The sequence below is a fragment of the Globicephala melas genome, chromosome 6 (assembly GCF_963455315.2).
Source record: "Globicephala melas chromosome 6, mGloMel1.2, whole genome shotgun sequence".
In the NCBI taxonomy this organism is placed as follows: Eukaryota; Metazoa; Chordata; class Mammalia; order Artiodactyla; family Delphinidae; genus Globicephala; species Globicephala melas.
In genome coordinates, this window is record NC_083319.1 from 113,417,281 (window position 1) to 113,429,705 (window position 12,425).

Genomic DNA, 12,425 nt, shown 5'->3' on the forward strand with positions numbered 1-12,425 from the left:
TTAGGATGCAGTTAACTCCAGAGGAAAAACCAAGTACTCCAAGCGTAGGAGGGAAACTGTGGAGAGCAGACCAACCTTTCCCCACGTCACGCTGGTGCTTGCAGGGCGCCACGCACACAGGTACCTCCCAGGTGTCTGACGTCTGCGTCCGAGGCCCAGGAGGAAAGGGGTCCTGCCCAACCCTGAGCACTGCCTGTGCCTGGGATGCACTTTGTCTCCTTTCCCCGCTCCCAAACACACGGTGACAGGTTGGCACGCTGCTCCGTGAAGAGCACACATTCCTAGCACGCTGTCAAGATTGTTACTGCGATTGCTCAGAACCCTACAAATACTGCCCCAGAATCTTCCTTAACTTCCCGAACTTAAGAAAACGGCATATGTTGTCATTTATCACCTTCTTATTCCCACACCATCCTCCACTTTGGAACAGAAAGGGGAAAGGGCCTGGAATTCAGGAGGCAGACCTGTGAGTTTGATAATATACTGATACTGGCGAAATATATTACTAACAACAAGTGAACAGGACTACTTAGAAAGCAACCAAAGTAGCGAGTGGTATAATTCTGACATTTTCAGTCCAGAACCCAGGGAAGCATTTTTGAAAAGATGCCTCCAAAGTGCACGACAGGAAGCTGAGATTTTTAAGTCTGAATGTTTTCTGAGGAAGGTCATCCAAAATGAGCATTCGGTGATTTTAATCCTACAAACGTGCCAGTTAACCCAGTAAAACTGCCGTCACTGCAGGCTCAGGGGTACATTAACGCTGTCTGTTCGCTTTCAACTGTCTCGTTTCATTTCGCTTTATCATTAACACATGAAGGAATAACGGAAGTGAATGTCTGAAGGGAAGCTTGGAAGGTGCCAGAAAACCTTATAACGTTGAAACACCAGCCTTTTAAATTGAACTCAGCTGCTCACTGCTTTTCTATTCCAGACAAGTCCTCAGTGTTTAAAGCTACAGCGCAAACCACGCGTTTGAATTCTTAAGGTGGTTCTCTGTTAACCATCCAGCTTGTAATGCGCATCTGAGGCCTCCTGCAAGGCTAGTGATTTATGTGCTACGGACAAAACATCTGCATTTCCCGGTTTATGAAATCTAACTTGCGGCCCGCAGGTCTCAGGGAAGCCCGCCGCTCGCACACACAATGCAATTGGAGGACGCAGCCAACAGTGCACGACAGCCATTCCAAACCAGAGAGCAGGACGGGGGAACCTAGCAACGCAGCAAAACAAAGTCAAACATTTGTGTTTCCATTCCGCCGTGTCTTCAGGATGGGATTAGAGTCGGACGTAGGCGGAGCCTGTGGCCCTCGGTTCGGCGGCTGCCTGCTGTAACGCGTCACAGGCCCTTATGGTCCCGCTCAACTGCGCGACCATCTCCCGGGAGCTGCCGGGCTGAGGATGCTCCACGGCCAGTGCTTGCCCAGAGCAGTGTGTTCTGTCCCAGGTGGAAACTGCACGCCATCAACAACATCTAACGTGTTCCTTATGCCCTGAGGACTGACCCAGGTGGAAAATTATTCTATAAACTAACCTGCTGACCGTGTTTTCCTCTTTCCTTGCTTCTCACCCCTTCTGTTGGCTCTCGGGAATTATCTTCCGCTGCTCTGGAGAGCTCGGCCGTCCGTGTTTCATTACCGAACTCATTTTTCCATCAGCCTTTTCCTCTTTCCCTGTGTCACTTCACATCGTGGAGGCCACGGTGCACCAGAAAAGAGATGGAGTTGTCTCCCTCCCAAACCCAAGTCCTTCCATAACGTGGAAAAAAATGAAGGTATCAAAGGGCATCAAGGAAGCAGGGAGCCCAGGTCAGCGGACCCCACGCTATGCTTCTGGGACTAACGTATTTTGAAAAACTTAGCTTTTACTTTTGAGATTTATTTTCAGTGCCTATTTACATCATGCTTCTTTTAAACCGTGTTTTCATTCACAAATTACGAGAACGGCGAAGTCCTTTACTATGTACCGTAGCAGCTGCTTCTGAAGGTGAGACTATGGAGCGTGAAGCATTTCTGTCACGTGTTCCTACAGCAGCAAGCGACGACCTGCAGCACGGAGCAGGGAGAGCAACAGGGCGCGGCTCGTCAGGGCTGAAACGCCACTTCGTTTTCCTAAGTGGGCAGGAAGTTCACTCCAGTTTCTCGGTGATGACTCACAAAACCCACACCTGGCAGGTGTGGACACACCTGCTACTGAAGAGCCGGCCGGAGGAGGAGTCTCACCCCCGCGCGGACATCAACCAGGCGACTCACTCAGAAACTTGCAAGAGCGACTGCCAAGTACCCTAAACACCAAGACTCACAACCGTGTCAGGCTGAGGCCCAGCGCCCACGCTTAGCATGTCCTCAGATGCCCCTCAGGAGCCTCGCCTCAGACGCCTGCCTTTCGGTCATTTCAGTAGGAAAGGAGACGCCTAGTTACGAGAACGCACCCCGTTAATGAGGATCCTCGTGGGCCCGACCTCGAGAGCCAGCGGGATTCCGGCATCAGGACCTGCCCTGTCCCGGGGCCTCGAGGGCTCTGGGACACAGGGCGGCCACACCGCTGCTTGCTTGACTCACAGACAGGACGGGCGAGTCTGCTAGAAGAGCCGGGCTCCTGGTGAGCTGAGGTAAACGGCCACTGCTCATTTCTCTGTCTCGCCTCCGAAAGGTAAAGGGCGAAGAACCAGACAGGGCGAGCCACGGGGGGCGTGGCCAGGGCTCCGGTGAAGCAGCGGAGCGCACGGCCCGGCACGAGGGCAGCGCCCCGCCGTTGGGGGGGGGGGGGTCTCCTCCCGGCCGCGGCGTGGCTCCCGCCAGCCCAGCTGTGCACGTGGGCTCTGCAGCTGAGCCCTCCTCCCAGGGCCCCGGCCGTGCAGTCGCAACCGAGCCGCCCCTGCCGGGAACGCCTCTCCCAGGGTGGAGGCTGGAAGTGCCCGCGCCAGCACCGCGCTGGGGAGAGATTCCAGCCCGCACTGACTTCTGGACTCACGGCGCTGAGGGAGGGACACAGCCGGGCTCCACGGCCCCTGCCAGCTCAGGGTGCTGCTCCGAGAAGGGGGACTAGCGTCCTCGAACTTAAACAGTGGCAACAACCTGCGCTTACTGGAAGCCCGTCACATGCCAGGTAAACCAAGCGCTCTACATGCATCGTTTAAATTCGTATTATTTTTCTCACTTCATGGACGAGGAAGCGGGCTTAGAGATTCAGGACTTGCTAAAGGCCACGCGGCCAGAACCCAACTCAGACCTGCCCGGTGCCGGGTGCTGGCTCTGCACCCCGATCTGCACCCCCGACTCTTCCGAATTGTCCCTACGTCTCCACTCCTGGTCTTCATTGCGTCACTTCCGTCTTCTGACTTTGCCCCTCCTCCTTTTCCATGTTGAACGGGCATCTTCAGCCCTCCTTCACCTGGTTGGTCAGGGGTTTAATAACCATGCAGAGACCGCCACCCTGGAGCCCAGCCGCCTGCCCGCTGCCACCTGCCTGGCCCTTCCCGTTAGAACTTCCCCACATGGAAAGCTACGTCACCTGAAGAGACTAGAAGCAGACTCAAAACTTGCAGTGTGACATTTCTCTTGTTCTATCTATAAAACTGCTCACTCCAGTAACAGTTCAAAACATTCACTAGGAAAAACGCCTTGAGGTGGACAGCGGGACCCCAGGAATGGTGAGCACATAAGGAACACAGTGAATTTTCTAGCTCCATAACCCACCCTAGCCTTTCCAGGGCACAAGAGAAATGAAGAACCCAGGGCAAAGAAAAATTCTGGATTTTGCTGAGCACTCCACTACTTTTTTAAGAGGCAGAAAACTGAAAATCGAAATTGGTTAATAGAGTTGTAGTAGTAACATCAAAGATCACAGACCACCATAACAAATGTAATAATAATTAAAAAGTTTGAAATAGAACAAGAATTACGAAATGTAACACAGACATGTAAAGTGAGCAAATGCTGTTAGAAAAACAGCAGTGATAGACTTACTCAACACAGGGTTGCCACAAAACTTCAATTTGTAAGAAACGCAATATCTACAAAGTGCAATAAAGATGCAATTAAAAAAAAAGTAGTCAAGGAAACATACTAAAAATATAATTAAAAAAAGAGAAAGTTCCACTTTCGTTCCCTCAAATACAAACAACATGAACACAAATAAGCATTAAAATGTAACTTATTGTAAAGGCTGTGATTCTGACTATTTTTCAAAGGGATGGTCATGTGTTCGTTGATTGAAAAGTTAGAAACTCCAGAAGGCGTTAACTTGGAAACTTTCTTGTCAGTGCAGAGTCGGCTGTCCTGGATCATAGCCTGATTTGTGGGCAATTTCAGTTTCACTCTTACCATCACTGCAGAAATGTATCTTTACATGACAATGTAACCCGAGGACAGTATAACACTGTACAAACTTTCAGAAGTCTGTACGCTTTGCTAAAATGATTTGTATCATTTTCTTCATTTTCTAACACTTAATATTTCCTTCAAAAGAAATAATGAAATAGGGAATGATATAAATAGATCAGAGATTTTTTAAAAAGATAAGTTCTGGGCAATCTTCATCAGTTACATAATAAAACTGTTAACTTTAGCTTTCTTTTTTAAAAAAGAGTGTTTTTTACCAAACTGGGAAAAGAATTTGAAAAAGAATATATATATATGTGTAAGTGAATCACTTTGCTGTACAACTGAAACTAACACAACATTGTAAATCAACTATCGTCTAATATAAAATAAAATTTTTTTTAGAAGTGCGTCATTTACATGATTTCTGCAGACTTCATAAAATACCCAGTCAGATGTTGAGCTTGTAAGGCACAAAATCACTTCTTACATATTTCTGTGTACCCCGTATAGCACCTAAAATATACAAGATATTCAATAAAAAAGAATTTGCAGGCTTGAATTGGGAACATGGTACCCAGTAGCTGTCTGTTAAAATCTAAGTAGTCAACCGATTTTTTGACCCTAAATCTAAGGGCAACTACAAAACATCTGGGTGTAAACAAACAAAAACGCTGAATGCTGTATGTATGTTCTATCGAAATCATAATTTGTCCACACTTCCACATTACTTAAATTCCACTGAATTAGGTGTGTGCGTTATTTCTTCTAAACATTTTCCTTCCTGAGTTTTCCTACCACAGCTTATCCATACCCCTCACTCTCCTTTCTCCTGAGAACATAACCCTACCTGCAATCACATGGTTTATGCATTCGTTTACTGGCTTATCTTCTGTCTCGGGACCTCATCCCCTGAAGCACTGCAGCTCCACCACCCACATGACAGGTGTACATTATCAGGTTCTCAATAATATTTATGGAAAGAATGCACATCTGCACCGGAATTATTCATGGAGACAAACATCTCACGGAATAGATAAATATTAAGAAAGGATGTTTCTATCCTGGGAAAACACGCTGGATGGAGAATTGGGAAAACAGTTTCAAGTCAAAGAGGCATGACTCCCCGTTAGCCAAGCAGCAGCTCCTCTGCCCGGGAAACCCCACCACCCTGGGCACAGGCCCGAGGCCACCGCGCATCCCCACCTGAGGGCTCGAAGCCATGATCGTGTAATTCCCGTCATCGTCCAGGGTGGAGGCCACGGTATGCAGAGAGCAGGTCCCGTCAGGGTCGCTCCGGATGCTGTAGTGATCGTTCTTGGGAGAGATCTGCTTCCCATCTTTAAACCAGTAGGTCTGAGGGGGAAGGCAGAGATGAAGGTGAGGCCCTGTGAGTGGAGGGGCACGGGCCGCCCTGAGCTCCCGAGTTACAGCGCGAGGCAGGACGTCAGGGCAGGACCTTGGCTTCTGAGGGAAAAGGGTAGGTGGCAAGCAAGTTGAATGCTATCTCAGTTTTAGAAGTTACACAGCCGCTTTTTATTTTTAAGGAGACGTCCATAAGCAGGCATTTACATTCATCCACTATTTACGTGAAGGACAGCGATGGTTTCAGCGCTGGCGCCCAGTTTGCTTTTTGCTTCTATTTCAAGTGTCCCGAATGACAATGTATTACTTGTAAAGGTAAAAAGGTTATTGTAGACAACAAGACCAGAACCTAAACCCCAGCGATTCCTTGGAATCGTGTCAAACAGAACAGGGTGTGAGGAGCTGGGGCAGGTGAGGGGGGTGATGGGGGAACCCTATCACTTTCATTCCCAGCGGAGGGGCACAGGACGGAGGGTTACAGTTCCTCAGCTCCGCTATGTTAAAGAAAACACAGTAGTATTGAAATGTATAATCATTTTCAAATAGCATTTTAACTTGGGGTGATGGAAACATAAATGTGAGAAATAAAGTAAAAATCTTGACTAAATAAGAAAATTCTAAATGGTCAAACGAGTTCTTCTACGGGTCGTCCTTCCCTCCCTCACCTTTAAGCAAGATCCTGGGTCCGTGGGTCTCTCATGGTTTGGTTATTATTTCTGACTTGATCATGAACTGCACAGCTGAAGACGGGCCACAGTTTGGGTCATAGAGCCGGCAGCCCTAACACAGCCAGGATGCTGCACTGGCCCCTCCACACTTGCCATCGGGAGGGAAATACATCCTCCCTTTTCAAACCATAGCAGGTTCTTTGTGGTCACTTTTGTTCCTTGCAACCAAAAGCACTCCTGATTCCCAACAGAAGAAACTTAGTTCCGAGCCTGCAGTTTTAAAATGAAATTCTTCCTGCATGTAAATCGATATGTCAGTTGAGACCACAGCTGGCCTTCCAATTCCACTCCCTGTCAAAGCCTCTGAATCTGAAAAATCTTTCTTGAAGCTTCCATGTCTAAGACAGGGAACGGCTACAAACAGACGGCAGGAGATAAGTGCAAGAACAATCAGGATCTGACCGATGCAGCTTTTCCTACCCTTAGTTTTCAGTCAGTTCATTTATAGGAACTACATTATTAATCTCCAGAACCTAAAAGTTCACCATCAAATAGACTAATAACTTCCAGTTCTAAAAGGTAAGTTACATAAGGCGTGATACTTTGTAATTATCATACTCTTAGTGGTTGGATTATTTCCAATGGAACAAAGAAGCTGCGATTAGTACATAATTTCTCCCTTTTGCATTCTTGCCTCTATGCCAGTTCTTTAGAATATTTTTCTCCTTTTTTTTTTTTTTTTTGCAGTATGCGGGCCTCTCACTGTTGTGGCCTCTCCCGTTGCGGAGCACAGGCTCAGCGGCCATGGCTCACGGGTCCAGCTGCCCTGCGGCATGTGGGATCTTCCCGGACCAGGGCATGAACTCGTGTCCCCTGCATCAGCAGGCAGACTCTCAACCACTGCGCCAACAGGGAAGCCCTATTTCTCTACTTTAATCATATTTTTCACCTCTATTGTACCTGGAATCCAACTTTCAAATGAGATTAAGAGACAGTTCCAAAACTTTACCAAGACTGCTAAGAGACAGGACAGGAAGGGTACAAGAGATGAAAACAGGGTGAACTAGAAATTCTCTTCCATCTTCTCATATCTCAATGGAACAAGCATGTCAAGGGCAGAATAAAAAAATTAAAAAAAAAAAAACCCATAAGCTAAAAAAATATATATTTTTAAACACGATGAGTATTCCACACTCCAACAATCCTAATATAATTGCTAGAACATGTGCAGGAGAAACAGGTCTCAATAAACCAGGGAGGGAAGAAAAAGAATGGCAGCCAGGAAAACAGAAGAACATCTAACAGGAAAAAGCTCTGGAAAATCAACCTCTTAACGGCCGTGAAACATTCAAGGTTGTAGGAGAACAAGACAGTCACGTTAAAACAAAAGCCCGCCTCTCGGGCGAACATAACGTTCTTTAAGAACAGGATTCAGTGACCTTAGAAGCCCATCAGTAATCGTGCCTTGAGTAAGGTTGAAAAAGAACGTGGGGTTCTTTTTGTGACTATTTTGGAAGTTCATGATATAATTATGAGTTCCACTCATAAAGTGCATGTTTATTTTTAATACATGCATTTGATATCATGGTTGTGAACACACACCAATGATCCAATGATGTCAAGATAATACAGACGTGTGTCCTCTAACAACAGTTGATTTGTGAAGTCTCATTAGGAGGTGGCAATGGCTCTGAAAATATAAAGCTAATTTTTCTGGTCTATCTTTTTCTGACTGTGGGGCTGGGATTCGGTTTTAGGGAAAGAGTATGGTGGTAAAACTTTCCTTACTGTGAAAACAGAACAACGGAGGGAGCCCAGAGCACGAGCCCCCCAAAGTTTCAGGTGTGGCCCCGGCCCGGCCCCTGCTCCTGTCTCACTCGGTCTCATTCCGGCTCTTTCACACCAGCCCCTGTTGAAATGTTAATTTCAGGGAGTACAGCTTTCATTTTTGTATGCTTATTTTACGTGTGCCTTGTCTCTGGTCCTATTCTTTCACTAAAGTGTCTATTCCTTTTAGAATTGTTTCCATCACTTTAAACACAGTAATTTCAGGAGTCCCCTCAAGGCGGCTCTATCCTGTGTGGCACCATGGCCTCTGTTCTCCCGTTTCTTTTGCTGTGGACCCTGTTTGCTCGCAGGGTCTGTGAGTTTTTCTTGTGAACTCACTTTTTCCCCCTCCTGCCCTGTAGATGTCTGACAGGCCCCAGTGTGGAAGTCTTATGGGGCAATTTTTACTTGCTTCTGCCAGAAACCTTAGGATTATAATCATCCTGGACTAAATTTCATATTAATTTCTCAGCTTTGGGCTCTGTATCCTGTGAGAGTGTGAATCTGGAGTTTCAGCTTCTCATGGGTGCCTCTTTTATTCTCTTCTCTCAAGTTCTAGGGAAAAGTGTAGTCCTGTTTGCCACTTTGCGGGGCCAGTGAGCAGTGATTCCAGTCTCTCCTTAAAGAGAGGGCCACCCTCCCTCCTTCCAGCATCCCCACGTGCTTGCAGGAATAGGGCTCCGGCCAGGCCGGCCTCATCCTCGGTACCAGAAGCTTCTCGGAGGACCCTTTCTCACAGTATTCCTGCTTCCACCGCCTCTGTAAACACAGGAGGCCTTGGTTTTGTAGACTAAAGATCTGCAGTTTCCATCACCTGTGGTATAGCTTTATTCCTCTGTCTGGTACAGAGCACGGACGGATTCAAGTTCAAGCCTGGCCACTCACAGCTTTCTGACCCGGGGAAAGTTCATTAACCCCCCCTGAGCTCAGCCCGGTCGTCTGCAATTTGGGTGTAACAATGGCAACATCATATGAGTAAATGACGTGGGTTATGAAAGGCTCCTTGTCCATTATTCTACTATTCTATTCTGTCCTGTCCTGTTCTACTCTTCTACCCTTGCTGGTTTCCAGTGCCTCCTGAGGACGGCCCTGAACTCGAGCGTTTTACATCACGGGTACTGAGCGGCTTAGTCTGCACCCGTTCCCCCTAACGCTGCAATGGCGTGTGGCATGCTGGGAGCCAAACGCATCCTTGGGGAACATAACTCTTAAGAAGCCTTGTTGCAGCTCACCTTCGGCTTTGGATTCCCGGTCACTCTGCACGTGAAGGTCACGGGCATCCCCTCAAAGATCTTGAAATGCTTCAGCTTCGTCTCGAAGAATGGGGCCACTCCACTCTCCACAGACGCGTCCCCACAGGGAGCCTCTTCCCCTGACTCCTCCACAGGGGACCTTTCCAGCCTGTACTCGATTTCACTGATGAGCCTCTGCTCACAGCTGGAGACTTTGTACTCCTGAATCAGAGAGAAGGGTCACGTCACCGACCTCGGTCCACGCGGTACCAAGTCCCCCAAGGCCCACGTCTTATCCCCTCTCCAGTAAGGCGCCCAGAAGACAGTGATGTTTTTTACCACAGAGCTAAAAAAAGGAGCCTGTGCCCAATTCAGCTCCATATAAAACAAAGAACATCTGGAAGTAAGTATGTACGATATTTCAGACTGTCCTCAAGTCCTATGATCCAAAAAAAAACCAAACCAACTATGAAGATGAATTTCCTTCTCTCTTCCCTTGGGGTGGGGAGAAGAAAGAAAAAGGCAACAGTCATTCCTAAACCATTCATAAACAGTAAACATGACGGCACACTGCTTCCTCCGTCTGGTGGGGCACTTGCTCAGAAGGGCAGCCGCACAGGCGGGGGGCAGCTGCAAGGTCACTCGGCCTCCCAGCAAACGAGTGATGGAGAAATGGTACCACAATCCCTCCTCCTACCAACACTCGCCACACAGCCTCGGGCTCTCCCTCAGCTCTGCAGCTCTGAGCAGCCATTCTCCTCCCGAGGACTGACGGTCCAGTCAAATGTTTGGTGAAAAACACAGGAGCAGAGCAAAGTCCCCGTCACCATCCTCTGGTGGTGAAGGGGGAGCCTGCAGATCTCTTGCTGACAAAGTACAGTAAAGACAAGGCAGCCCATTATGAGATATTCTCTATTTAATATTAAATGAAAGGTTGTTTTAACGAGGTTTTCCCTTAAGGTACTCAACCTTCACAAAACAGTCTGTTGCCTTGAAGGAAGAAATTCAACAGTATGAATAAAACTGCAAAAAATACACAAGTTGTTTTGTCTAAATAGTATCAGATCAGTCAGTTTAAGAATTAGCTCTTTTTCCCCCTACAAAGGTTTAACAAATGAGAAACTTTTCACAATTTAAAATTCAGAGTAGCCACAAAGGACAGAATCAAATTCAAGTTTGTAAATAAATGACACGACAATCACACGGCAGTTAATTCTGTCCATCTGATATTAAATGAAAATAGACACTGGTCGGAGTACTTAATGTGTGGCAGTTAACTATATACACAGGTAAACGAGGAAGAAGGGAAGAAACAGATACAGGGAAAGACTGGGAAGAAAAGAAAGGTGAAAGCGTGACCTTCTGACCATCCAGAGGACTCCCTACAGAAGCATGAGGAGACCCAGGGTCCTGCAATGGTAGAAGAAAAAGAAGTGAAGCCCAGTACAGAACAGCAAGAATCTCACAAGATTTGCAGCTTTAAGTGAAGCTGTGTGGCAGCGATATTTAACACAGAGAACCTTTCAGGTTTTGAAGGCTGATCCATTTCTTAAGACACACAAGGAAGAGTTTACTTGATCCTTTAAACTTGGGTTACAAAGCTTTCTTTTATCCGAACTACATCTGGAGACTCCAAACAGAAGCAGTGGAGATTATAAAACAGTTTATTTACATCAAATCCATGAAGTGACTTATTTTTTGGTGTTAACAGGGGAACAAAATGTTAGCATTTTAGGTTCTCTGCTGATTAGTGCTTTATAACTACATCCGTGGAGGAAAACAGAGTCTTTTCTGTACATAGGTATTTTACCTGGACGAGATATTAAGAACATAATTGGAAATAGTCACTAGTGATTTCAGACAATGTCAGTGAACATATGTTCCTCCACACAAACCTATTCTGCATTACAGCCCAGGACAGGAAAAAACAGAAAGATACTTGAAAGGAGAGAAACGAATCGATAAGAAGATAAAATGAACAGGTGTCACCAACCGAAATAAATCCCGCCACTCACTCAGCACAGTACGTGCTCAATAAACACTGGCTGGGAGGCTGACTTGATGACAATGCTCCTTCCTCTGACCCGCCCTCTGCTCTCCACAGAGCTGACCCCAAGACTGTCCGTAAGGAGGGCAGGGAGAGGGGACAGGGTAATCTGCTTCCCTGGGGAGCCAGGAGGAACGGGGTACCTGGCTGGCCGCCTCCTCTTCAGGCTCCTGGACGTTGAAGACGGTCGCGCTGTCGGCACCCAGCAGCCGCCGTGCCATCCTTTCCTCGTACGTCAGCCTCTAGACGAAGCAAGTCACAGAAATCAGAAAAACCACAATGCTGCCACACCTTAGGAAAAAGAGCTGAAAAAGCAAACACGCTGGCCGTTCTCTGCAACTGCTCCCTCTCCGCCTTGACGCCTGTACGCACAGGAGTCCTCCCCTTGTTCAGCTGCTCTCCCCGGCCCTTCTGGTCCTGACCCTGGGTTGGGAGGTGGGGTGACCCATCCTGAGAGCCACCAACTGATAGAGCACAGACTGAGCAACAGGGGAGAAGTCACCTAAAAGTACGAGTCATATATTTACCCCTGACGATAAACAGAGAGAAAAAAGATACTGAAACAGCAAAATGTTCTTTTTACAGGAAATGTTATTTTCATAGCCATCCACAGGCTTCAGAACTGCCTGATGAGGGAGTTTCAGGCCAGCGGGCAGTGACGGTCCTCTCTGCTTTGACAGCACTTCCCAGGGGTTGGGTATCCGAGGTGAACACAAGCACATGCAATAACCCACAAAGGATGACTACACACGTGGACTTGGCAGAGGGGCCGTGAAAGATACCTGCTGAGCTGATACCCACGGCTCACGAGCCTACTTGGGGAGACTGTCTGCAAAGAGGGCGGTGAGGCTTCTGCATCGACCGGCCGGCGCTTTGGGCCAAACACGAGAGAAATGTCCACGTTCGTGTTCTGTCTGCTGGGCGGATGGCCGCTCTTGACACTGGCTCTAATATGACCATCGGC

General features: G+C 47.5%; 2 protein-coding genes across 10 annotated transcripts in view; one reads left to right on the forward strand and one right to left on the reverse strand.

Annotated features, from left to right (window-relative positions):
- CBR4 (carbonyl reductase 4) overlaps positions 1-8,797 on the forward strand; it is a 90,846-nt gene extending 82,049 nt beyond the window's left edge. For 2 of the 5 annotated variants that reach the window (XR_009564446.1, XM_060301383.1), the window contains one exon: positions 5-928. Coding sequence is in view for 4 of the 5 variants with exons in the window: in XM_060301383.1 (XP_060157366.1) it covers positions 5-15 (11 nt within the window). In the remaining variant the exon portion in view is untranslated. The other 3 variants (XM_060301381.1, XM_060301377.1, XM_060301379.1) reach the window with 3 other exon arrangements.
- Positions 1-12,425, reverse strand: part of PALLD (palladin, cytoskeletal associated protein) — a 389,315-nt gene that overhangs the window by 15,231 nt on the left and 361,659 nt on the right. For all 5 annotated transcript variants that reach the window (XM_070045831.1, XM_060301374.2, XM_060301375.2 and 2 more), the window contains 4 exons: positions 11,605-11,703; positions 10,774-10,824; positions 9,415-9,636; positions 5,529-5,678 (listed from right to left, as the gene is read on the reverse strand). In XM_070045831.1, the coding sequence (XP_069901932.1) occupies positions 5,529-5,678; positions 9,415-9,636; positions 10,774-10,824; positions 11,605-11,703 (522 nt within the window). The remainder of the gene's footprint in view (positions 1-5,528; positions 5,679-9,414; positions 9,637-10,773; positions 10,825-11,604; positions 11,704-12,425) is intronic.